Consider the following 25,603-nt stretch of genomic DNA (forward strand, 5'->3'; position numbering starts at 1 on the left):
ATATTTAAAAAGTCTTTGACATTTGTTTCTATTAGAGACGTTAAATTCTTATATCAAAAAAATTTGACGTTATTAGTAAGTAGGGATTAATTTGTCTAATTTTAAAATTTAAAAAAATAAATATGCCTAAATTTAAATTTTAAAATGATTAATATGTACATTAATTAAATTGTCTTATATTTAGAATTACTCAGCCAATAATAATCCACTTATCACTCAGTGTATTAACTGGCTATTTGTTCCTTTTTTTTTTTTTACTGGTTTTAAATTAGACAAATAAGCCCCTGCCAATAACAGCTTCAAGGATTTTTTTGATGAAAGGATTTGATGTGTTCAACGAAAACAAATTTCAGGGAATTATTTAGTATTCTTTATTTTTTAAAAATAAATTTATCTGATGTAAAATTTTTTAAGATTAAATTATCACTTTACTCTTTTCATATTAATTATTTTGATAAATATTGTCCAAATTATATTTTAAGATAAAGATAGTTTTTAGTTACTTATTTATTTTATATATAATTTTAAAAATAAATTTATTTCTTAATGTCTTTTTGGTCCGACTAATTCGAATCCGACCCGAGTTGCGTATTAGACTGTGATGGATGAGACTACTACTAAAATTAATGAATTCGAGATTTTTAATTTGAGACTTTGTTCAAGTGATACTAACCATTATTCGACAAATCTAATAGTATAAATTTAAATAAAAATTATGATAGATGCCATTTTTTTCATAATTTAAGTCAATATATCACTAGATTATCCTAATGCATAACACCTACACCGTCTTGATGCATCTAAGCCGTTTTCATGGTTCAATTTCGTGTGCTTATTTTTCAGCCGATAACAAAAATGCTAATAATTGTGGATTAATTAACGATATGCAAAAGGAACAGAATGTGATTATTAGAAATTCTGAATCATGTTCAAATATCCTGTATTTATTAAATTCTTATAAAAGCATTAATGATTAGAGGGTAAATTTTAATCAATTTATTATATTCTTTAGTTACAATATTTTTTTTATTGTTCGTACACTACTGACTAATTCTATGAATATTAATCATATTAAGGTTTAGGATAAATATTTTGGTTTGCCTTTTACAGTCTCTAAATTAAAAAAAGTTTCTTTTAGTATGAGCAAAGAAAAAGTTAAGAAAAGAATATAAGAGTGGAAGCACAATCTTCTATCGTCAGATGGTAGATAGATATTACTTAAGACAGTGGGAGAAACTATTCCTATTTATACATTGTCTTTTTCAAGTTGCCTAATAGTTTAATTTCGGAAATTCACTCTCTACTTTCTCAATTTTAGTAGAGACAAAAAAATTTTGAAAGGCGGATGGCTTGGATTAGCTGGGACACTATGACTTGCCCACGAAGAGAAAGAGGTCTTGAATTTAAAGATCTCAGTATCCAAAATCTAGCACTTTTAGACAAACAGTTTTGGGGACTTGTAACACAACCTACTTTCCTATTATCCAATTCCTAAGAGGTAATAAATATTTTAGCAATGGTAATGCTATAACGTCAGAAACTAGAGTCTTACTTTCTTGGGGATAGAGGAGCACACTGGAAGGCCAAAAGATTATTGTTGAAAAAGGTCTTTAATTAGGTTGTGGGTACTAGAGAGAATATCTGAATCTTTGAAGATCCTTGGCTGCCTCCTCCGTATCTTTTAATGACTTCTGACATACCAACAGACAGGCTATTTCTGAGTTGGTTCCAATAGTTAAAGATCTAATTGCTGAAGATAGGAATTGGAATCAGAATCTCATTCAAGAATTATTTTTCCAAGACATTGCAGACAGAATTTTGTCAATTAAAATTCAGCAGAGTAGGGACAAATTGCAATGAGATGTGAACGAAGTCAAGCAATATGATACAGCTTCAAGTTACAGAATTGGCTATTTATTTTACCATCCGCCTCTAAAGCTTTACCCTAATTATATGCAGCAGAAAAAGCCATGGATTGATCTATAGAAGTTGAACTTGCCTCACAAAATTAAGCTATTTATCTAGAAAGCTTTTCATGACCGACTTCCAGTGCTTGCTCAGATTCATCACCAAATTCCATCTATATCTCCAATATTCCACTGCTGTCATGAAACAACAGAAACAATCACTGTTTGATCGATTGCTCTAGAATTAAAGAAGTATGATCTCAGAGTTATCTTCGTGACTGTCTTCCCCCTCAGAGTCCTAACGACTTTTGGACATGGTGGACTGCATCAACAGAGATGCTTAACCTATTGAAGAATTCTGACTGTAATCCTCAATTGCTTACCATCATTTGCTGGAACTGTTGAAAAACTCGCAACCAGTTAATTTTTGAAGGTTCTACTTCAATGCCGTATGCCATTCTAACAAGCTCTGTCAATTTGCTTTGTGAAATCCAAAGAACTCCCAGTTTAGATCGTCATCTCCATGAGACAAACTCTTAATTTCATTCAATTTGATTTATCATTATTTCTTCTTTAAGATTTTTCTTTGTTTTTCGACTATATACCGTTGGATAAATACTTTTAGTGTATTATTTTAGAAAATTTCCACTTTTATTATGATGTCTTACTTTTGAATATCTTTATATTTCATTTTTCAATAATTAATGAAATATAACCTATTATTTTTATCTAAGAAAAAAAGAATGTGATTATTAGAACGAAGCAATAATAAAGAGCTAAGCCTCAGAGTGGTCCCTGAAGTTACACTCGTACTTCATAGTAGTCCCTAAACTTATTAATTACCCAAATTGGTACCTGAAGTTAAACGCCGGGACTCAGTATTGTCCTTCCGGCACATTTTCTCCAGGTGGCGTGATCGGAAAGCTGATGTGGCTAATTTGGTGACACGCGGGCAATCATAACGGCTAGCTGAGGTGGATGAACGAATTTTATTGACTCAATTTGGTCCCTAATTCGAAGTTTAAAATCCCTAATTCCCAAATCTAAAGATCAACCTCCAATTCCATTCTCTTCTCTTCTGGTCTCTTCCCTTCGTATCTCTGCAGCATCTTGATACCCAAACGACAATGGCTAGTGCGAGCAATGCTGCTGGAAGCTCGAACAACCCACGATCGTTTGGCTCTGTCATGAGAAGAATGAACAGGAACAGGGATTCGCATTTGCCAGAATGGTGTAGATGCGGTTTGAGACCAGTGCTGTGATGGTCAACGACGGATTCTAATCCAGGGAGACCCTTCGTGGGTTGCCCAAACTACAATGTAAGTGGTTGTTGTTGTTGTTGTTTGCTATAATTTTGGATATAAATTTAGTTGATTCTTTTACCTTGGTGCAGACTGTAGGCAAGAAGTGGTGTGGTTTGTTTATGTGGATTGATAAAATTCTTGAAGAAGATGTGATCACATGTGATGGTAGAGCAAGCCCTTTAATTGACAATGAAGAATGGAAGATGAAGTTTGCTTGGAAACTTGGAAGATTAGAGTCTGAAGTTAGGGTTCTAAAAGTGGGTGGAGTTTTAGTTTTTGTATTTATGCTGCTGGTTACAGTAGCTATTCTTGTCATAAAGTTAGATAGGCAGTTTGGACAATTGTATCTGGGAAGAAACAAATGAATTATGCATGTTGTTGCTGTAGTTGTACCTGTCAGTTTGTTTGAAAGAAATGAAAATTAAAGTGATTGAAGTGATTGAAACTAGTGTGCTTGCATATGTTAGAATTTGGAGAAACAAGATGAACTAGCAATTTATTCATCCAAAATATAATCGTTGTCAATAAAATAGGAGTTGACAGTGTCTGGAATGCAACTTAATTACATATGAGAGTGCAAAATAAAACCAAAAATCTGACACAGATATCTTCAAGAAAGTCATAATTCATAATTCATATTGTAGTGATTACATCCAAAATAAGGCATTATAAAGCCAGAACAATAGTCACCAAAATAAGGTATTATAAAGCCAGAACAATAGTCACCAACTATATCAGAGTTTTCAAAACATAAGTGTCATAAGTTTTCAATCTCCAACACTGGAATTGAAAGCAAGAAAGCATATACAGTACATTACTTCAGCAAAACAGACAAATAAAGACACCATATTGTCCCTAAATATAAAAAAACTAAGTCAGTAATTCTTGGTTCTGGGTGGCTTGAATCCCGGATTAGGCACAAATCACATTGCTGGTAGATTCATTGCTGTTTCAGTGCTTGCATGCTGACTGATTGTTGGGAGAGTGCTTGCAGATGGAGTGCTTGCAAATGGAGGAGATGGAGTGCTTGCAGATGGGGTGCTGGTTGGTTGGGTGGTAGCAGTGGGTGTGGACAACTTTCTCTTAAGAGGCAGTTTGGATGGCCGAACAGGAGGTGGTTGCACCTATGTATGAAACACCAAAAATTTAATGTGACTAACAAAAATTAATGTATGCACACAATATATTTATATATATATGGGTAAGTAATATTACCCACCTGTTGCGAGTCATCAGTTTCTGACATAATAGGCTGACTAAGATCAAGCTGAATCTCAACCTGATCCTGTGATACAGCTGGGGCATTACCACCATTTACAGCAGCAGTTGGAGCAGAATTGTTGACCTCACCTCCATTAGCATCAGAATTAGCAGCAGCAGCAGCCGCCACAGCAGCTGATTCTTCATCAACGGCCCTCTTATGACAGTTCCTCTTTGTGTGACCAGATTCACCACAATAGCGACAATGTCCTTTTTTATGAACTCTTTTCATTGAGGTCTTCTGCTTCTTGCCTTTACTTGGCTCCTCATCAGCATCCTTTCTTCTTTTCTTCTTGATTGGCCCTGGTTTCTTCTTGAACTTTGGTGCTTGAGGTCTATTATAAGGTGATTTCTCCCATAGTGCCTGGCCAGGAATTTGATTTATATGGAAGCCATAGGTGTTGTTGTATGCTTCCATGGTCAACCAGTTATGACAAAATTCATCTGGCCTTCTACCAGCCCTGGCCAAAGCGGCACATGCATGCACACATGGCATCCCTACATAGAACATCACAGCCATACATAAACAAAATTCGAACTGCAAATCGAAAATAAAAAAAAAAACTAAAAAATATGCATAAAAAAACCATACCACTTAGTTGCCAAAAACCACAGGTGCATGATCTCTTGCCTAAGTCCACAGCCATATTTGTAGGCCACCCATGAACTTCAAATATTTTGTAATCTACATCACCAGACCACATGGGAACCCATTTTTTTGATTCCTTTCTTATCTTTTCCAACCTACTTCTCTGTATTGGAGGTAGAATCTCGTCATTGTTCCTCAGCTTCACTTTCTTTCTGGCTATAGATCTCATGATGTACATCCTGACCTCCTCCAACAGTGTGATAATAGGCTTGGCTCTAGGTTCTTTGATCCGTGAGTTGAAAACCTCACATGCATTATTGCAGATGTTGTCCATTTTAGGTGCAATGCTGAAGAATGCCCTGCTCCATGAATTCTTTGGCCATTTGCATAGATAAGTCCAAGCATCCTTATTTAGCCTTTCCAATTTTTTCATCCCTTCGACAAATCCCTCTTGAGTCGTAGACCTTGCACACTCCCAAAGTAAACCTCTAAGCTGATTATCCTTCCACTGTTTGTTGAAGTTCCTCCATAAATGCCATACACAGAATCTGTGATGGACATTTGGAAACACATCCTGAACTGCATGAATTAGACCCTGTAAATCCAACAAGCCAGTCACAAAGTTTCAAATCGAGCCTCAAAAAGGTCCCTAATGTTATTTTAATGAACTCGTACTGGTCCCTCAAGTTGTGTAAGTGACATCAACTTGGTCCTTAGCTTAGCTGAGTACACAGATACTACCCCCTATAATGCAACCATCAACTATACAGTATACACCAATGACTCAATCTGAATAAACAGATTTATGTTCATAAACCAACAGGTATTCAATTCAACAATTATTTAATTTACACAACAATTATTCAATTAAACAATTATTTATGCATCATACAACAATGACTCAATCCGAGTAAATAGATTTGTGTTTATACACCAGCAGATATTGAATTCAACAATTATTTAATTTACACAACAATTATTCAATTTATACTACTATTATTCACTACTCAGCAGCAGGTATATCTAAGAATCACTACTATTATTTAGGATAACTATCAATAGATATGCATACCTTTTGCATGTCTGAAATAAAACACCAACCATGTTGCTTGTAGTCACCCAAGTCTTGGTGCAGCAATTCCAGAAACCATCGCCAATTATCCGTGTTTTTGATGGACACTATTGTATAAGCAATCACATAAATGTGATTGTTTGCGTCTTGACCAATTGCAGAGAGGATTTGACCACCATGTTTTATTTTTAGAAATGCTCCATCCAACCCTATAAGCGGTCTACAGCCAGCCTTGAACCCTCTTTTACACCCATCAAGGCAAATATACATCCTATCAAAAGTTGGATCTTCATCAGGATTGGGATGAGGTGTAACACCAATACTAATAGTGGAGCCAGGATTAGTTTTCAGTAATGTCAACCCGTAATCCCTAACCATACCATATTGGGCAGCAGCATCTCCATAAACTATGGCCCTAGCATCCCCTAGAGCCCTTGTTAGTGAAGACTTGTTGAGGTCCAAGTCGCACTTGCTCTTAAAGTACTGGGCAGCTTCACAATGTCTAAGGTTGGGATATTTTCTTAATTTCCTAACCCAGTTTGCAACCCAGCCACTTCCTGTTAGCTAGTCTGTTCTTAGTCTCTCTAGGACAAGTGTGATCATCTATAAATGTCTTGATCTGCCAGCAGTTACCCTCACTGTCCCTGGAAGCATATACTACCCAGCCACACTCTTCTCCCTTACAAACAGCCCTCATCCTTAAATTGTCATTCTTCTTCCACCAGATCTGCCTTCCCTCCTAGATACAGTACTCACGAACAGCTTCCTTGAATTCCATCTTTGAATTAAATTTCATCCCAACCTTTAGTTTAAGCTCACCAAACCTTCCTCCTTCCCTAAATACCGGAAACACCTCATCTGACTCAACTTCCTCTAACTCATCCTCAGAGTTTGGTGGAGTCTTCATTTCCTCAGAGTGCCAAGACTCTCCACTATCAGATTCATCATAAGATTCATCTTGAGCATCATAATATGCTCCCGTTCCACCCACCTTAGGAATCGGGCCAAAGAAGAATTCATCATCTTCAGACCCTGACTCTGCACACACAATCCCATCATCCTCAACCATAACTGAACTCTTTTCATTAACTTCTTTATTATCTGTTGTAGTCCTCTTTTTAGCATCACTCTTCTTTCCAATTGATCTCTTCTCAACCACTTCTTCTTCCTCACTAGAGACATCAGCAGTAGCAGGCATATACGGTTCGTCATCTACACTGTTATAACTGTCATGGGAGTCTAAAGATTCTTTCTCACTAGACAAGATAACAAACACAGTCTCAGGATATTTTCCCTTAACAGATGCTCTTCCAAAAGTTCCAATTGCAGCTGATCTTGTTAAAGGCCTCCTAGCATGTAATGCTGCATTCTTTACTTTTTGATGGCCTTTCTTTGGTATATCAGACCTCCTTGATTTTTGTGATGTTGATCTTGTTACAGGTTTTGAAGTAGGCTGGGCTGTTGACTTTGGTGGTGGGTTGGGCTTGGTAGTAGGAACAGCAGTGGACTGGCCCATTCTTTTTGGTCGTGGGTTGGGCTTAGAAGTAGTAGCAACTGTGGGTTTGACCATTGTTTTTTGTGGTGGGGTGGACTTAACAGTGGGAGCAGCAGCTGTGGGTGCTGCCATTTTTTTGGGTGGTGATTTGGAATGACTAACAGAAGCTGCAATAGTGTGACTCTTATGCTTTGGTCCTGAAATACCTTTACCAGTAGGCATAGTTGGGGGATTGTTGTTGGAGTAGGAATTGCGGTGTTTATTGGTTCTGAGGTTGGAATTGGTGGTGATGTGGTGGAAATTGTATTGGCTGTGACATTGATACTGGGGTATGTATGTGGAATAGGGTCTGGTAGCACTATTAACTCCTTGTCTTTGGATGATGGTAGTCATGTTTTCTCATCAAACACAGGTTCAAAGACCCCATGTTCATAATACACATGGACAATTCCCTTGTTGGTCTGAGCAGCATAACACATCTCCATGAGCTCTTTGTCATGTGTCAAAGCTCTAAGACCACTTTGCAATGGCCTATTAGGCACCAGCCACCAACAGTGAGTCACATTGTCATACCCAAGTGTCTTATAGTAGTCTCGGAGAAAAAATACATCCACCGTATCTACGTCAACTCTCGGCAACTCAGATATCTGTCCACCACTGTAATTCACAGTTCCATCACGCTGTGTGACGAATAACCCTCCATGGTGAAATATGATGGTAATCCAAGGATCTCCCATCTGCAATTTAAAAACAAAATTTCATGATCAACATCATCATCTTCAACCATATTAACAAGTTGGAAACCACATTAACTGTAAATGCAGCAAAGCATAAAAGATAAGAAATAGCATTTCTCCATGACAAACAGCCATCATACAGTCAACACTTTCATTAGCCTAACCACTCAGAAAACTAGTTGCGATCAAACCCTAGCTAAATATTGCGAAACACAAACATGCATACCCACAGATAACACTCCAAAAAATCGTTTCTAACTACTGAAGAGATTAAACTAACAATCTTAACAAAAAACAGAGCATTTCTTATATCACATTATATTTTTTCTTTTTCCTTACCTTTTTTAGAGAGACAAGCCTTCGATACAGTCTTCGTTTGAGGCAGATGATGATATCCGATCCTATATAATAGTCGTGCTCCACAGAAATCGCAACAGTTACCACAATCCACCCACCGCCATTGATGAGTGAAGGGGAGGAGGGGCTTGTGTTATATTTTGAAGGAGAGAAGAGAATGCGTTACATTAACGTTTGATGGGGGAGTCTTCAAAACCAACTTTTGGAGTGAAACGACGTCGTTTCGGCCATTTACGCGCCACCATCAAAACTACGTCGTTTTAGCCTTGCTCGCGTGTCACCAAATTAGCCACATCAGCTTTCCAATCACCCCACCTGGAGGAAATGTGCCGGAAGGACAATACTGAGTTCTGGCGTTTAACTTCAGGTGCCAATTTGGGTAATTAATAAGTTTAGGGACTACTATGAAGCACAAGTGTAACTTCAGGAACCACTCTGAAGTTTAGCTCCAATAATAAAGAATTAATAGTGGCATTGTAACTTGTAAGTGAAAAAACCCGAATCTTAAATACAAGATCTGTGATAGAATTCACGTGCTAACCTTAATTATATCAATGATAACAAACATGATTATTGGTGTGATAATTTAAATTTGCATCTACAAAAAAAGCCAGTAAAATTAAATACTTTATCTTCCAAGATTGCAGAGAGAGAAAGAGAGAGAGACGTTAGCTGTATTGTGGTTTCTTAAGATAAGATTTAATTCAGGTACATAGACAATATACCTAGTTGGTGACATTTAGTTAATATACACGGTGCCAGTTCGCAGAGCTTGTCTTAATAATAATAATAATAATAAAATCATTTGTTCAATTTAAAGTGTGAAAGTTGCGGACGTAGAGGTAATGTGTAAGAACGGCCAAAATAATAATAATAATAATAATCTGCGGATATCCATGGAAATTACCTGTAATTAGAAAGTTAACGGGATCTACAAAATTTTTATAGGAATGAGAATTCGTCCTTGTGAATAAATAAAGAGGGGTGGGAACCTTTGAAATTTTCGTAAAAAAAAAAATTTAATATTCTTATATAAGTATATGTTTAATTTTTTTTAAGTTATATCAAAAAATAAATTAAATAATATGTATAATATTTAAATTTATAATAATTAATTATTTAAATTTGAGTCATTATAAAAAGGGATATTATTATCCAATTATGACAATCACAAAAAATTGTTATATTATTTTGTTAGAAGCTTTTTTATTTTATTTTATTTTAATTTGTGTATTGAAAATTTTGTGTGTATATTAATTATATTGAATTTGTGTTTGGATTATGTTTTAATTTGATATATTATTTAATTGAATTGTATTAAATTTTATTACGATTGTGTTAATTTTTTTTAATTTTTTAAAGTTTAATATTTATGGATATATGTGGATATCTGTTTTTTTTCGCAAAAAAAAAATAAATAAAATTCATGTGATAAGAATAAGACAGAAATGGAAGGTGTTTTACTAAATGAGAACAGAGGATGAGAAGGGATCTCCGTTTTCATGGAGTCCCATTCCATCCCTAATAATGTAAAAGACATTAAAAATTACTTATGTTCTGCGTACATAAAATAACAACAATTATGAGAGAGAAAAAAAAAAGATGAGAGTGAGATAAAAAAAAGAAAGAGATAGATTAGAAAAAATGAAATTATTTTTATCATTTTATCTGAAATTTAGTGAAATTTTTATATATAAATAAAATAAATTTTTTATTCATTACTATGTATAATTTTTAGACCATTTATAAATTTAAAATCTGATATATATTTTAAATACAGTAGGTTGAAGATAAAACTACATGTATTTTAGATATATTATATCTGAGATAAAATATATTTGTAAAATTGAGCACATTAAACTCACCTACGTGGTTTAGCATCTTAATATATACTAAATCAATTAATCTCTATCTACAAGTGATTTTTCTCTACAAGTCTTCTAATTGATGTTATGCTCAAATGCGCCTGTTATGCACGTATGTTTCACGTGCCTCTAATAGATTTTTAACTCAATCAACGCGCGAATATATAACTTCCTTTTTGAAAGGATTTTGTTTTCTTTTTCAAATTTCTTATCTTCTCTCTTCGATTTCTTTTGTGTGTTTCTCTCTGCCTTCTCCTTCGTATTTTACGTGCGTTTTTCTCTGTTTTCTCCTTCTTTATTTACGTGCTTTTTTCGCTCTATTCTCTTTCTTCGTTATTCTCGATTTTCATTATTTTTTGACATCTAGCTCTGAAATCGTTTTTGAAGATAATAGATGATTCAACTTCAGATTGTCAGCTGAACCAGAGAAAAGTGGATTTTGAAACTGAATCAAATGAAGTTCCTGAGGTGTGATTTAGTTTTAGTTAGTAATTGAATCTGAATTTGAATTCAGTTAGTAGTTTTTTATTGTGTAGCTGAATAATGCGTGAACCTTACCTGTGATATTTGCTCTTTATTCTTCCTTGTTTGAATTGAATCTAATGTACTAGTTCTCATTAGAATTAAAATAATTTTGTCCATCTTATATCAGACATTTGGGTATAGATCAGGAATATTTGGGTGTGTTTCAGGAAAGTTTGGGTGTTTTTATAGTTTATGACTTTTCATATGACAAAGGGTGACTTTTCTTATTATTTTAGTTAAATTGTTTTAGTTTCTGTTTAGTTATGATTCATGAATCTGGTTTTTCCTATTTTCTTATTTACAGTTTTTGTTTTAATATGGTGTATTTTGAGCGTATTTTGCAGACCTTCTGTGGTGTTAATGACCAGTTTGTCCCCAAGGTTGGGATGACTTTTAACACCCTTGAAGATGCTACAAAATTCTACAAGGGTTATTCGAAGGTTGCAGGTTTTTCTACAAGAGTTCGGAGCACAAATAAGAAGGGAAACGAAATTAAGAATCAATTGATTACATGTAGCAGAGAGGGAAAATGGAAATAAAAAATATCTCCGACTGAGAAGACAAATCCCTCAGCTGGTTTAAATTGTCCTGTAAGAATTTATATACACGTATTGAAGGATGTTGGTGCTTGGATCATTTCAAAGGTCGTGCTGCATCATTCACATCCTTGCTGTCCAGATCAAGTACAGATGCTCAAACAGCACAGGAAACTAAACATGTCCGTGCGTTGTACAATAGAGAATAACAAGGAAGCCGGTATCAGACCTAGAAAAACTTACCAATCGTTTGTTGCAGCAGACGAGGGTCACCGCGAGTTAAATTTTATTGAAAAAGACGTGAGGAATTACATCACTAGAGAAGTGCGGAATGTTTTGAAACAAGAGGATGCAAAAGAATATGGGAAATGCTTATTAAGAATGAAAGAGAAGAATCTGAATTTCTTTTTCGAGCTCGAACTCGAGGACGATCAGTCCATTAAGCTTGCTTTTTGGGCGGATGCAAGGAGCAGAGCTGCCTGTGAGTATTTTGGAGATGTTATTTCATTTGACACCACCTACAATACAAACAGGTAATATATTGTTCTGGTTTATGATGCTGAATTAATGTTGTTTTATGAATCTGCTACAGAGGTGTATATTGGAGGTTTTTGGATGTATACGATCATTATTTAGGTGTATTTATTGATTTTAATTCTGTTTTATGGTAATCTGTTTTAGGTATAATCTGTTTTGTGGTTCTTTTGTCGGGATGAATCACCACATCAGTCAACACTTCTTGGATGCGCTTTGATGAAAAACAAAGATATTCAATCATTTAATAGTTATTTCAATGTTGACTTTGTTACATGGGAGAAAAGGCTCTGAAAGGGATTCTAAACGATCAATGTGCATCGATGTAAAGGGCTATCGAGGCTTGTATGCCCACAACAATTCACCGTTGGTGTATTTGGCATATCATGAAGAAGATTCCAAGCAAATTAAATGGATACAAGGGACACATAGAAATCGAACAAGATATGAGCCATGTTGTTTGGAACTCTCTTACCAAAGAATCCTTTGATAGGAATTGGAATGATTTTCTGCTGAAGTATGGTCTTGTGGACAACAAGTGGCTTTCAGGTAATGACGTTTAAAATCTGTAGCAGAGGTGTAAAATAAATCTTGGGTGTATTGTGCAGAGCTTTATGAAGACCGTTATATATGGATTCCAATTTATCTGGATCACCACTTCTGAGCCGGGATGAGAAGTACACAAAGGAGCGAGAGCATGCATTCATTTTTTAACAAGTTCATTACCCGGAATAGCTCACTTATTCAATTCGTCAAACAATACGATAATTGCCTCAGAGGCAGGGAGCAAAGAGAGAGAGAATCGGATGCTGCAGATTTCCAGACGGTCATACCATGTGCAACAAAATCCTCCATAGAAGCTCAGTTTCAACATGTGTACACACACCAAAAGTTTTGGAAAGTCCAAGCAGAATTCAGAGGGAAGGTGAATTACATCACAAGATTAATGAACTCCGCTCTAAGCTATTTAGTATATGAAGTTGGAGAACAAGTTTCCAGATCAACATTCAACAAGTTTGTGGTTACTTACGACTCAGTAGCAGCCCAAGTAAAATGCCAGTTCTTATTATTTGAGTCAAGAGGGATATTATGCCGTCACGCCCTAAGCGTGTTAAGCTTTGAACGAGTAACCCAAGTGTCACCGAGATATATATTGGAACGATGGAGCAAGAAGGTAAAGAGGCAACACACACACATCAAGAGCAACCATGACGAGCCACTATTGGAGCCAAGAAGCAAGAGGTTTGACGAATTGGTGTTTTGTTTGCAAAATATATGCGAATTTGCATCAGAATCTGAGGAGCTGACTACCATTTTGCACCGCGACTACAATAATGTTATGGTTGAGATGGAAGCACTGAAAGCCAAAAGAAAGGGGACATGTTCGTTATCTCACAAAAATGCCAACTTGGAATCCGTTAATGAGCTTCAAATCCCACCAAGGGTTCGAACAAGAGGACGTCCAAAAAATAGGTTAGGTTCAAAGTTGGACAAACAGATTGCAAATGTCTCAAAAAAGAAGAAAACGAAAGCTTTAAGCGAGGTAAAAGTGATGTTCTTTAACTAGGTGGTAATTAAGTTAAATTATTTTGTTAATAGTTTTGCTAATATGTGAGTTTATTATTTCCAGTTAAACCTTTTTGATGCTGCATCAGTGGTGCAAACAAATTTCAGCCAATATCACGGACATGTTATGAATTATCAGTTCAGGAATCCAGCAGCAGGGGAAAGGTTTTGGGGTGTATAGTTACAGGATATTGGTGTAAGGCTCAGTTTTTTGGATGTATTTCTGAATTCTCTTGTATTTGACATTTTAATTTTATATTTTTCAGATGCTGCTGTTTATGTTAGAAATTAGTGTTTTTTTTAGTTTTTAGGGTTTATGGTTTATGGGATTAGGATTTAGGGTTTAGGGTTTAGGGGTTTATGGTTTAGGGTTTAGGGTTTAGGGATTTAGGATTTAGGGTTTAGTGATGATTAGCTTAAGGCGGGTTAGGAATTTTCTCAAAATAAGATTATCGTTGCAAGCATAGTCCCAACCTGACAATCGACCATCAATCAAAGTTTGATTTTTCAAATACAAAATATAAACCGAGAGTAATGAAACCTCGGGTCGTTCTCCATCAGGATGCAATTGAAATGTCACGCTTTTAGTTGTGAGGAAAAGGGGTTTTCAATCAAAGAAAAAAAAGAAGAACTAAGAAATTATCAAAATTGATATTAATGCACATAAAAAGGGAAACAAGATCAAAACTTAGTGAAAACGCTATAAATGCATAGAAGAGCCTTGACTTGGGAATGAGGATCCAAGGAATCCTATCATCGTCATAACCACAACTATAGCAACTATGATGAGTCAATCACACTTCGTCTACACCTAACATCGAGGATTAAGTTGATCAAGCATAATTGACCTTAATCCATAAGTCCTAGCTAACTTACCAAATTAATTGGTAAAAAGCTAGCGTCAATGGAAACAAGAGTCAACTAACTACTCAAGAATTGCCATTAAATGTCAGACATTATAACTCTAGTATTTTAGGAACTCAATTCCCAAGTCAAGGTGTGAAAATTTACTCAAAATTACCAAGTGGCATTTTCACAAACACTTGGTGGACAAAAAAGCAAAACATAGGAAATTGCAAAGGAAAATGAAAACTATAACCAAACTATTCACAATATCAACAATAGATAATCAAACAAGCATATATAAAGCATAAAACATTAAATTTATCAATCAAAACATCAAGAAACTCAAAATTGGATATATTAACAAGTAACTTGAACAAGAAAAGATGAAAGTAAAGATGATATAATTAAAGAAAAATTAAGAGTACTTACAAAAGAGTTGAGCAAAATCCAAAATCGAAACTTAACTATAAAATGCTACAATAGAATTTTAGTAAAGCCCTAAGAGAGAAATTCTACACTACTCTACTCCTACTCCTATGGAAGCTTCCTACTACTAATGAAAACTAAATAAAACCTAATGTAAGCTAATGCCTTCATATGTGTTGATATCCCCTTCATATAGCACTCCCATTCAGCATCAAGCCTTCCAAAATTGGGCCAAAAGCCCCCAAAAATCTCGGGTCACGTGTTTCATTAATGAATTCACGTGCAGGGACCTATGCGTACGCACACTTCACTGAATGTTCACTTGTGCATATGCACAGAGGGTTGTGCGCACGCACACATACTGAATTCTTTCTTGTGCGTACGCACGTAGGGTTGTGCGAACGCACACTGCAGTGTGTGCTTCCTCCTTGTTTTCTTCATGTGTTCTCCCATTGTACATGCTTCCTTCCATTTCTACCAATCCATTCTTGCCTAAATGACCTGAAATCACTCACAAAATATATCACGGCCTCGAATGGCATAAAAGTTGAATTAAAAATCACTAATTTAACCACAAAAACGTATGTTTTCACATTTAGGTTCAATTTAGGGATGAAACACAAAAGTATGCTATTTAAGTGAATAAGTATGAGTTTATGTGATGAAATCCATTCAAATTAAGCCAAAATTTATCGTAAATTATGGATTCATCAATTCCCCCACACTTAAACAATAGTGTGTCCTCATGCTAAACCAAACAAGGAGAATGATCAAAGGGGTAACGACTTATTGAATGCGACTATCTATATGCATGCAAATACACTATATGCTATCTATATATGTATCTATAGTTTCCTATTGAGTTGGTGAAAATAAATAACCAAATTCCTAAGTAAGAGTATAGACATATAGGGCTAAGCATGAAAATAATTCAATGCAATCAAAATTCAGAGAATTGATTCAAGTCATCAAAATGAAGCAACTTGCAAGAATACATGATAATAGGTGGAGACATAGAATCGAGTGATCAAATCCTCACTAGGTGTGTATACACTCTTATCACTCGGTGTTTAAGGTTTAATCACTCAAGTCTTCTCTAATCATGCTTTCAAGAATTTGCTTTTCATCTAACAATCAACAACCATGTGATACATGAATGCAATTATCATGAGGACTTTATAGGGTTGTAATGAGGCTAGGGTTAAGGTGGGATAGATATGACCAAGTGGACTAAATTGAATCCTTGATTAATTTAAGTTTCCAACTCAACCTTTATCAATCCAATAACAAAATATACAATCCTAACCTTCCCATTCTCACTTTTTATACACATTCATGTATGCTCTTTCATTCACATCACATATGTATTCCTTATTTGTCATTTTTTTCCTTGGGGAAAATATTGTCCCCTTCTTGATTTTATTTTTTCAATCAAGATAAATGCATATGGTTTAATAGTTCATACATGAATGTACCAATTTTTCAAAATTTTTAATGAAGATCCAAATAAAAATTTTCTCTACCAATGCTTTCCAAAATTCCCTCACGCTTAAATGAAACACACTCCTCAACCTAAGCTAATCAAGGATTCTATTCAAGGTAAATCATGGTCTTTCACTTAAGGTTGTGATGTGGTGATCTTAAAAATAATGGGGTAAGTAAGGCTCAAAAGGGGTTAACTAGATGCAAAGGTAAGTCTATATAGGTTAGTGAGCTATACAAAGATGGCTCCAATCATACTCAATGCATTCAAACATCAACTATCGGACATAAAGAATTAAGCAAAATCAAGATTACAATTATAGAAAGAGAAAATCACACTGATGAGCGAATATTTTATACGCTTTTTGGTAGTGTTTTCATATAGTTTTTAGCATATTTTATTCACTTTTTGTTATATTTTTATTAATTTTTAGTCAAAAATCACATTTCTGGACTTCACTATGGGTTTGTGTGTTTTTCTGTAATTTCAGGTATTTTCTGCCTGAAATTGAGGGACCTGAGCTAAAATCTGATTCAGAGACTAAGAAAGGACTGCAGATACTGTTGGATTCTAACCCTCCTGCACACGAAGTGGATTTTCTGGAGCTACAGAAACTCAATTGGTGCTCTCTTAATTGCATTGGAAAGTAGACATCTTGGACTTTCCAGCAATTTATAATAGTCCATACTTTGCCCGAGATTTGATGGCCCAAACTGGCGTTAAACGCCAGCTAGGAACCCTTTTCTGGCGTAAAACGCCAGAACTGGCACCAAAACTGGAGTTAAATGCCCAAACTAGCACCAAAGCTGGCGTTTAACTCCAAGGATGGCCTATGCACGTGAAAGCTTCAAAGCTCAGTCCAAACACTCACCAAGTGGACCCCGGAAGTGGATTTCTACACTATCTACACTTAGTTACTCATTTTTTGTAAACCTAGGTTACTAGTTTAGTATAAAAACTATTTTTAGACTTTCATTGAGGGACTTATGACATTTTCACATTTCATATTGTATCTTTGACAGCATGAGTCTCTAAACCCTATAGGTGGGGGTGAGGAGTTCTGCTGTATTTCAATGGATTAATGCAATTACTATTGTTTTTCATCCAATTACGTTTGCTTCTATTCTAAGATATTCACTCATACTTCAATGTGATGAATGTGATGATTCGCGACACTCATCATCATTCTTAAATCCATGAACGCGTGCTTGACAACCACTTTCGTTCTATCTGAGCTCAACGTAGTCATTGGGCGACAGCTTGAGTGCGTATCTCTTGGGCTCTTGATCCATGAGTTTGACTGTTTCTCCTGACAACAGAGCATTCAAATCCGTGAGATCATAACCTTCGTGGTAAAGGCTGGAAACAATTGGCAGCATTCCTGAGATTTGGAAAGTCTAGACCTTGTCTGTGGTATTCCGAGTAGGATCTGGGAAGGGATGACTGTGACGAGCTTCAAACTCGCGAATGTTAGGTGCAGTGACAGTGTGCAAAAGGATAAATGTATCCTATTCTAACACAAGTGAGAACCGATAGATGATTAGCCCTACGGGAACAGTAGCTGGACCATTTTCACTGAGAGGACGGATGGTAGCCATTGACAACGATGATCCACCAACACATAGCTTGCCATAGAAGGAGCCATGCATGTTTGGAGAAGAAGACAGTAGGAAAGCAGAAATTCAGAGGGCAGAGCATCTCCAAAACCCCAACCTATTCTCCATTACTGAATAACAAGTATCATTTATTTCATGTTCTTTTACTTTTTGCAAACAAAACTATTTTTATTATTAAACTCCTGACTAAGAGTTACAGGATAACCATAGCTTGCTTCAAGCCGGCAATCTCCGTGGGATCGACCCTTACTCACGTAAAGTATTACTTGGACGACCCAGTGCACTTGCTGGTTAGTTGTGTGGAGTTGCAAAAGTGTGATTGCAATTTCGTGCACCACACACTATGAACAAAATTGTGGTTAGAATGTGTAACCACTCATTAAAGCTCAAAGACTCACAAGGTATTTTGTTCTATCTCTCTTCTATGTTCTATAAAAATCATTCAAGTAAGTTAAAAAGCAATTTTTCAAATCAATTCAATAGAATACCCTAAAAATAAAATTCCTAGAAATCTTTGTTATTTTTTTCACCAAAATTATTTCCTATATGTATGTATGTTGTAATGGATGCAAAGTTTTCAAAATTCCTAGTTCTTTTCCTAATTTTCAACATCCAAAAACTAACATGAACAATTAGGAGCAAAATTGAACTAGGCAAATGCTATTCACATCATCCAACCACAATGCAAAGTTTTCAAAATTCCTAGTTCTTTTCCTAATTTTCAACATCCAAAAACTAACATGAACAATTAGGAGCAAAATTGAACTAGGCAAATGCTATTCACATCATCCAACCACAACCAAAAATGGTCCTCCGTGCCAAAAATCAGACCGGGGGTGGCTAACTCTGAGAAGCTCCACCGTCTGGCGGTGGTGGGTGCTGTAGTGGCTGGTGGATGATGATATCCTGGGTCGGCTCTGTGGTGGTCTCAGCTGCTGGCTCCTGAACAGCCTGGTCAGCTGCCTCCTCTACTGCCTCAATTCCTTGCTCTGCTGTCTGCTAAGCTCTCTCCTCAGTTTTCTTAACTGCTGCCTCAACTGCCGACTCAGCTTCAGCTGCTGCATCCTGTGTCTCAGCCTCTAGTTTGGGCTCTAGTGTAGCTACAGGACGTAGACTGGGGTCTCTACCATCTAGATTAGCTGCCAACCACTGAAAATGGCGCTCATTGTAGTGCTCAATGTAGTGGATGGCTTGAAGAATGTCCTGGACCAACTCATAAGGGGTCCGAGGTGTAGGTACGAGAACTGAAGGTGGTGGTAGACCTGATGATGCTGATGGCTCTGCTGTCTTCCTCTTCTTCTACGGCAGTCTATCATACTCTCGGTATGATAGAAATGGCTGGGTGCTGATATAGACAGACATCAGGTCTCCTGGTCACCTCTCTACCCTAGATAAGGTGGCCAAGCAGGTGATCATTGATGGAAAGGGAATGTTGTATTTCTACTATTAGTTCACCTTTCACATCAACTTTCTAATAAGGGGCAGAATAAAAATCCTCTTGCCCTCCAGAATGGCCCATAGAAGAACTGCCATACGGACATGAATGTGTGTAGCATGTGTGCTCAGAAAAATATAATCAGCAATGATTTGTTGCCAAATCCTTGCCTCCGGGTGTAGGTGAGCACATGTAATGCTCTATGGAACCGCATTCTCCCCTCAACTGTATTCCCATCGGGCCTCAGGTAGGCCAATCCTCTTCAGAACTGTGTCCAAGGATAGCATGCCCGTATTCAAATCTGCCATTATCTTCGAGTAAGCATCGTGGCCTGAAGGAATATGCAGAATTTGCAAGAGAGCCTCTAAAGTATGGTCGGAGGTGTCTAAGGTGACCCCCCCAAGAAAAACAGTGGTGGCCTCTCTCTTCAGTAGATTTTCATAGAATTCTTTGACCTAGTGTTCATTGATTACCTCCGGGTCAAATTCTACGAATTTTTACTAGCAAAAATCGAGTCTATTATGTATGGTTTCCGCATATTTCTCCGGTACACTTAGCTTCCGCTCATAGTGGAAGGCTTTCTTTTCCAATTTTTTATACTGCTCATGGGCTTCCTCGTTGACAAACGTGTCCGACTGAGTGCTCGGACGGTAGGAGGAAGAGCCAAAGGATTGGCTTTCTCTTTACACTTGCGACGCATCCTAAAAAAGGAGAAAAAACGGAATACAACTTAGGAGAAACAGGTAAAAATCACAAAAGCAAAGAGGAGATAATCAACAATACAAATTTGAGCCAATAAGGTAAACAGGCATTTAATTGAGGAAAACATATTCAAAAGAAGTGATATGCTCAAAAGAAAATGTAGTTTTCCACAATTAAGAAATCTAAGTAACAATTATAGGAAATGATTAATAATTAAATCACAAATAACTTAGGTATAGCAATGGAAGTGAATTGAATCAGGAACTTGGTTATTGCCTAATTGTGCCTTGAAAGTGTAAGGTTCAACCAAAAATTAGCACCAAGGAAATAACCAATTTAATCATGAGAAGAGTGTACTTATTCATGTCAAGAAGTAGGAAATGATCACATAACTAAAACCCTTCTTCAAAAGCAATACTTGATCAAAATCAGATTGTATTTCTCAAAAAGAATTTCAAAGAACAAGTTATTGTATATGACCATTTATGTTCAAGAACACATGAGTAAGAAACGCAGTCTATTCACTAATGTAACACTTTATGCACTTAACATATAACACCAAACAAGTAATCAAAGCTAAGATTTCAGTGTAATTTGGTGTTTAATCAAAAAGAGCAACTAGAGCATATCCAAACAAATGATCAAGCTAAAGTATGATATGCACAGCTAAAGTTACACCAAACAAATGATCAAGCTGAAATTTTAAAGCCAATTTGGTGTTTCAAGCAAAAGTAACACTAGGTGCATATAAGAATTCAATCTCAATCATCATAAAAAATTTCAAAAAATTGTACAGGTATGAGTTACAATGCCTAATGAAAATAAAATTTAAGGCCTATGCTGATCAGACATAGAAATTAAATCAAAAATCCCATTTAGGCATTTCACCGAATAGATGGTGTGCAGAATTCAAAACAGTGAATTCCAGTTCAATCTAAGCAGAAAACAACCTAGTAAAATAAACAGCCACAGAAATTCAATCCAGAACACAAGTTTTTAACTAACCTAAACCCAACTAGATCACTAAAACAAAATTAAAAAGCAATGAAAATAAAGAAAAGCAAGGCGGGGAATAGGGGAAGGGAACCTGCATTGATAAAGAAAGAAGAATAATGGGGTAGGCTGAAGGGTGGTGGTGAGGTCGCGGTGGCACAGAACTTCGCCGCCGCTGGTGGTTGCTCGCCGGAACTGGAGGACGCGGACAGAGAGTGGCGTGGAGACAGCGGTGTCGCGCACAGAGAAGAAGAAATGGGGAAATGGGAAAGAGAGAGAAGAAGGAAGAGAGAGAGGGTAGGTGATGGTGGTTGCCAGTGGTGGTAGCATTGGACGGACGAAAGGGTGTTTGGGAGGTGTGGCTAGGTTGGGTTGGTTCTGGGGTTGAGGGTTGGGTTTTAGAGAAGAAGAGAAGAAGAAAGAAAAGGGTTAGGGGAAGCTGAAGCGCGAGACAGTTCCCTTTTCAAATTAATGTTCGAAAAGGGCCTTATGCGTATGCACAAGGAAGTGTGCGGCACATAAGAGAAAAGAAGGGGTATGCACATGCACAGCAGCGTGCGGACACTGCGAACAAAAGAGGTATCAAGTCTTGTGCGCGCGCACAAGGGTGTGTGCGTACGCACACAAGGGGAATCAAAGGTTTGTTCCCACGCGCACTGGGTGCAAGCGCGATGAACAGAATGGGTGCCAAAAGTTGTGCGCACGCACAGGTAGCTCTTTTTTTTTAAAGGCAAAAAAGGGTGAGTGTGCGTGCGCACAACACAGGGTGCGTACGCACGGAAGGAAAGAGAGATAGGGTGCTGATGCACAGCTGGTGCGAGCGCACTGAACAGACTGGGTGCTAAGGAGTGTGCGCACGCAGCGCTGTGCATGCGCACAGATGGCAAAAAATAAGGAAAGTACGCGCGCGCCCAAGTGCGTGCGTACGCATAGGACTCTATTTCTGCAAAAAATTTTAATGCCTCTAAGGCACTAAACAAGACATCCAAAACAGGTTTTCAAGCTCCAAAACACCATAAGACTCCAAAAACATATTATTCTGCTAAAATTACCTAGCCAACACCAAAATGCAACTAACTAACTAAGCAACATAACCAATTATTCAAGAAAAGCTAAAAGAGAGAAGAGTTAGAAGGATATTACCATGGTGGGATGTCTCCCACCTAGCACTTTAGTTTAAAGACCTCAAGTTGGACTTTTTGAGTGAAGCTTGTGTTATGGTGGCTTATGCTTTCATTCTTCCTTGAATTGCCAAGATAAGGTCAAATTAAGGACAAAATTAGGTGGCAATTCCAAACTAGCCTTGAGGATCCATAAGTGTTGAGTGTTGAAATTAATGCCCTGATCCCATACTCTAGTCTCTTGTTCATCTTCTTGTTGATCTTCATTGTTGCACTTAGATGAACATTATCCTAAATCACCATTAGAACACTTGGACATCCCCTGGGATCCACTCAATTGAATCTTGCACCATAATTGAACTCTAAATGTTGAATTGGCGTCATTGATGATCTTTCTATTTCCTTGCCAATTAACATTCTTCTCTCCACCATCTAACACTCCAAGAAGGGTTTGAAGTTGGATATCCATCTCCAAGATGGCATATTGATGTGGGCCTAGAAAGCTTGTTGATGAAATCTTTATCCACTCAATTTGCTCTTGCACAAGTACCTTCACTTCTTGGTAGCTAAAGTCTTCCTCAACCTTCTTTAAATCTTTCTCATCATCACTCAAGTCAAAGATTAGGGGTTGTGTGAAGTCCACATTAACATCTCCTTCAAATTCAACCAAGGGAGAGTCATGAAGGTCATCGAAGGGGTTAAACAAGTTGGACGAAAATTCATGAATGATGGAATCCACTTGATCAATCTCCAACAATTCTTCAAGTGTCTCCTCTTGTACTTCATGTTGCAAACTCTCATTTTCTACTTGATTTGCAATTCTTCGTTCAATCCATACTTTGTACTTGAGTTTGGTTCTTCACATTCAACCATTAACGCCTCTTGATTGTGGCTTGAGTGCAATGAAGCTAATCGGTCAAGATTTTCTGCCAAAGTAGACATAATTCGCTCTTGCTTCCTCCGAAACTCTTGTTGTTCTTGAATGAGCATTAAAAGCGCTTCTTGTGTGGCTTGATCCATATATGAAGATGAAAGTTGAGATGATGAAGGTTGACAATCAAACTCATGAAGGTGGATATTGGTTTTGTATGTAGTGAGGTGATGGTGTGTAGAATTGGTGACTAGAAAGGTAAGTCTTTGGATTCCATGGGGGTGAATTGTGGTAATGGTGGAGATAAGTTATAAAGAAAGTATAAACAAAACTTACTAATAAAAGAAAACAAACAACCAAAAAGTGCTATTTACACTATTAATATATTCACAACAACCAAAAACATAACACTGATTGTATTTCCGGCAACATCGCCAAAAACTTGATGAGTTAGGGATTTCCACCGGTTTGGATTTTTTCACTTTAAAACAATAACTTCCTTTGCAAGTATAGACCAAACCGGCAACCAATTCCCAATCAACCAAAGTTTAATTTTTCAAATACCAATATTAACTGAGAGTAATTCAATCTCGGGCCGTTCTACATCGGGATGCAATTGAAATGTTACGCTTTTGGTTGTGAGGACAAAGGGGTTTTTGCAATCAAAGAACAAAAGATTAAAAGAACTAAGAAATTATCAAAATTGAAATTAATGCAATTAAAAATGAAACAAGATCAAAACTAGTGAAAATACAAAGATATGTATAAAAGAGCCTTGACTTGGGAATGAGACTCCAAGAAATCCTATCATCGTCATAACTATAACTATGGTAACTATGATGAGTCAATCTCACTTCGTCTACACCTAACATCGAGGAGTAAGTCAAGCAAGCATAATTGACCTTAATCCATAAGTCATAGCTAACTTACCAAATTAATTGTTAAAAAGCTAGCGTTTATGGAAACAAGAGTTAACTAACTACCCAAGAATTGTCACTAAATATCGAACGTTATGACTCTAGTATTATAGGAACTCAAATTCCAAGGCAAAGTGTGAAAATCTACTCAAAATTACCAAGTGGTATTTTCACAAATACTTGGTGTGCATAAAACTAAAACATAGGAAATTGCAAAGGAAAATGAAAATTATAACCAAACTATTCACAATATCAATAATAAACATTCAATCAAGCAACTATAAACCATAAAACACTAAATTCATCAATCAAAACATCAAGAACTCAAAATTGCAAATATTAACAAAGCACATGAACCAAAGGGAAATGAGAGTAAATGTGATGTAATTAAAGAGAAATTAAAGAGTACTTAGAATAAAGATGAGTAGAATCCAAAATCAAAGCTTACTATAAAATACTACAATAGAAATTTAGTAAATCCTAAGAGAGAATTTCTACTCTACACTACTCCTACTCCGATGGAAGCTTCCTCAACTAATGAAAAAACTAACAAAAACCTAATGTAAGCTATTGTCTTCATATGTGGTCATTTCCCCTTCATATAGCACTCTCATTCAACATCAAGCCTTCCAAAATTGGGCCAAAAGCCCCCAAAAATCGCAAGTCATGTGTTTCATTAATGAATTCATGTGCAGGGACTGTGCGTACGCACACTTCGCTGAATGTTCACTTGTGCGTACGCACAGAGGGGGTTGTGCGCACGCACACATACTAAATTTCTTCTTGTGCATACGCATATAGGGTTGTGCGCACGCACACTCCAGTGTGTGCTTCCTCCTTGTTTTCTTCATGTGTTCTCCCATTGTATATGCTTCTTTCTACTTCTACCAACCCATTCTTGCCTAAATGACCTGAAATCACTCACAAAACATATCACGGCCTCAAATGGCATAAAAGTGGAATTAAAAATCACTAATTTAAGCACAAAACACATATTTTCACATTTATGTTCAACTTAGGAATGAAACACAAAAGTATGCTATTTAAGTGAATAAATGTGAGTTTATGTGATGAAATCCATTCAAATCAAGCCAAAAATTATCATCAATTATGGATTCATCAGAGCTGTCACCACCGCTGCCACCACTGTTAGTGTTCCTTGCAGTAAGAAGTTATCACCTTGTTGTCATTATTGTCGCTTCTTGTCACCACCACCCTTCCACCATCTACAGCCACCATTAGAAGTAATTTTTCTATAGTTTTTTTTCCATATTTTTTGTTTGTTTAGGATTTTGTTAGGTATTTTATTAATTTATTAATTAAATTTTTCAATAAAGTGTGTGATTAGAGTTTGTTATACTAATTTAGTATAATTAGAAATTAAATAACGTTATGTTAGGTTAGGTAGAAGAAAAATAAGAGTGCTTGAGCTATTGGAAGATTTTA

General features: G+C 36.5%; 1 protein-coding gene across 1 annotated transcript; it reads left to right on the plus strand.

Annotated features, from left to right (window-relative positions):
* The first annotated feature begins 9,566 nt into the window (after window positions 1-9,566).
* LOC110274840 (protein FAR1-RELATED SEQUENCE 5-like) lies at window positions 9,567-12,401 on the plus strand. The gene is made up of 5 exons (XM_052261746.1): window positions 9,567-9,630; window positions 10,954-11,054; window positions 11,456-11,558; window positions 11,790-12,180; window positions 12,329-12,401. The coding sequence occupies exons 1-5, from the start codon at window positions 9,567-9,569 to the stop codon at window positions 12,399-12,401; spliced, it is 732 nt and encodes a 243-aa protein (XP_052117706.1).
* The last annotated feature ends 13,202 nt before the right edge of the window (window positions 12,402-25,603 follow it).

The sequence above is a fragment of the Arachis duranensis genome, chromosome 1 (genome assembly GCF_000817695.3).
Source record: "Arachis duranensis cultivar V14167 chromosome 1, aradu.V14167.gnm2.J7QH, whole genome shotgun sequence".
Taxonomy (NCBI): domain Eukaryota; kingdom Viridiplantae; phylum Streptophyta; class Magnoliopsida; order Fabales; family Fabaceae; genus Arachis; species Arachis duranensis.

Coding starts and splice junctions, on each gene's coding strand:
- LOC110274840 (XM_052261746.1), top strand. CDS start 9,567: ATGTGTAAGAACGGCCAAAATAATAATAATAATAATAATCTGCGGATA. Junction 9,631..10,953: donor GATATCCATGGAAATTACCT/GTAATTAGAAAG, acceptor TTTGACATCTAG/CTCTGAAATCGTTTTTGAAG. Junction 11,055..11,455: donor AATCAAATGAAGTTCCTGAG/GTGTGATTTAGT, acceptor CGTATTTTGCAG/ACCTTCTGTGGTGTTAATGA.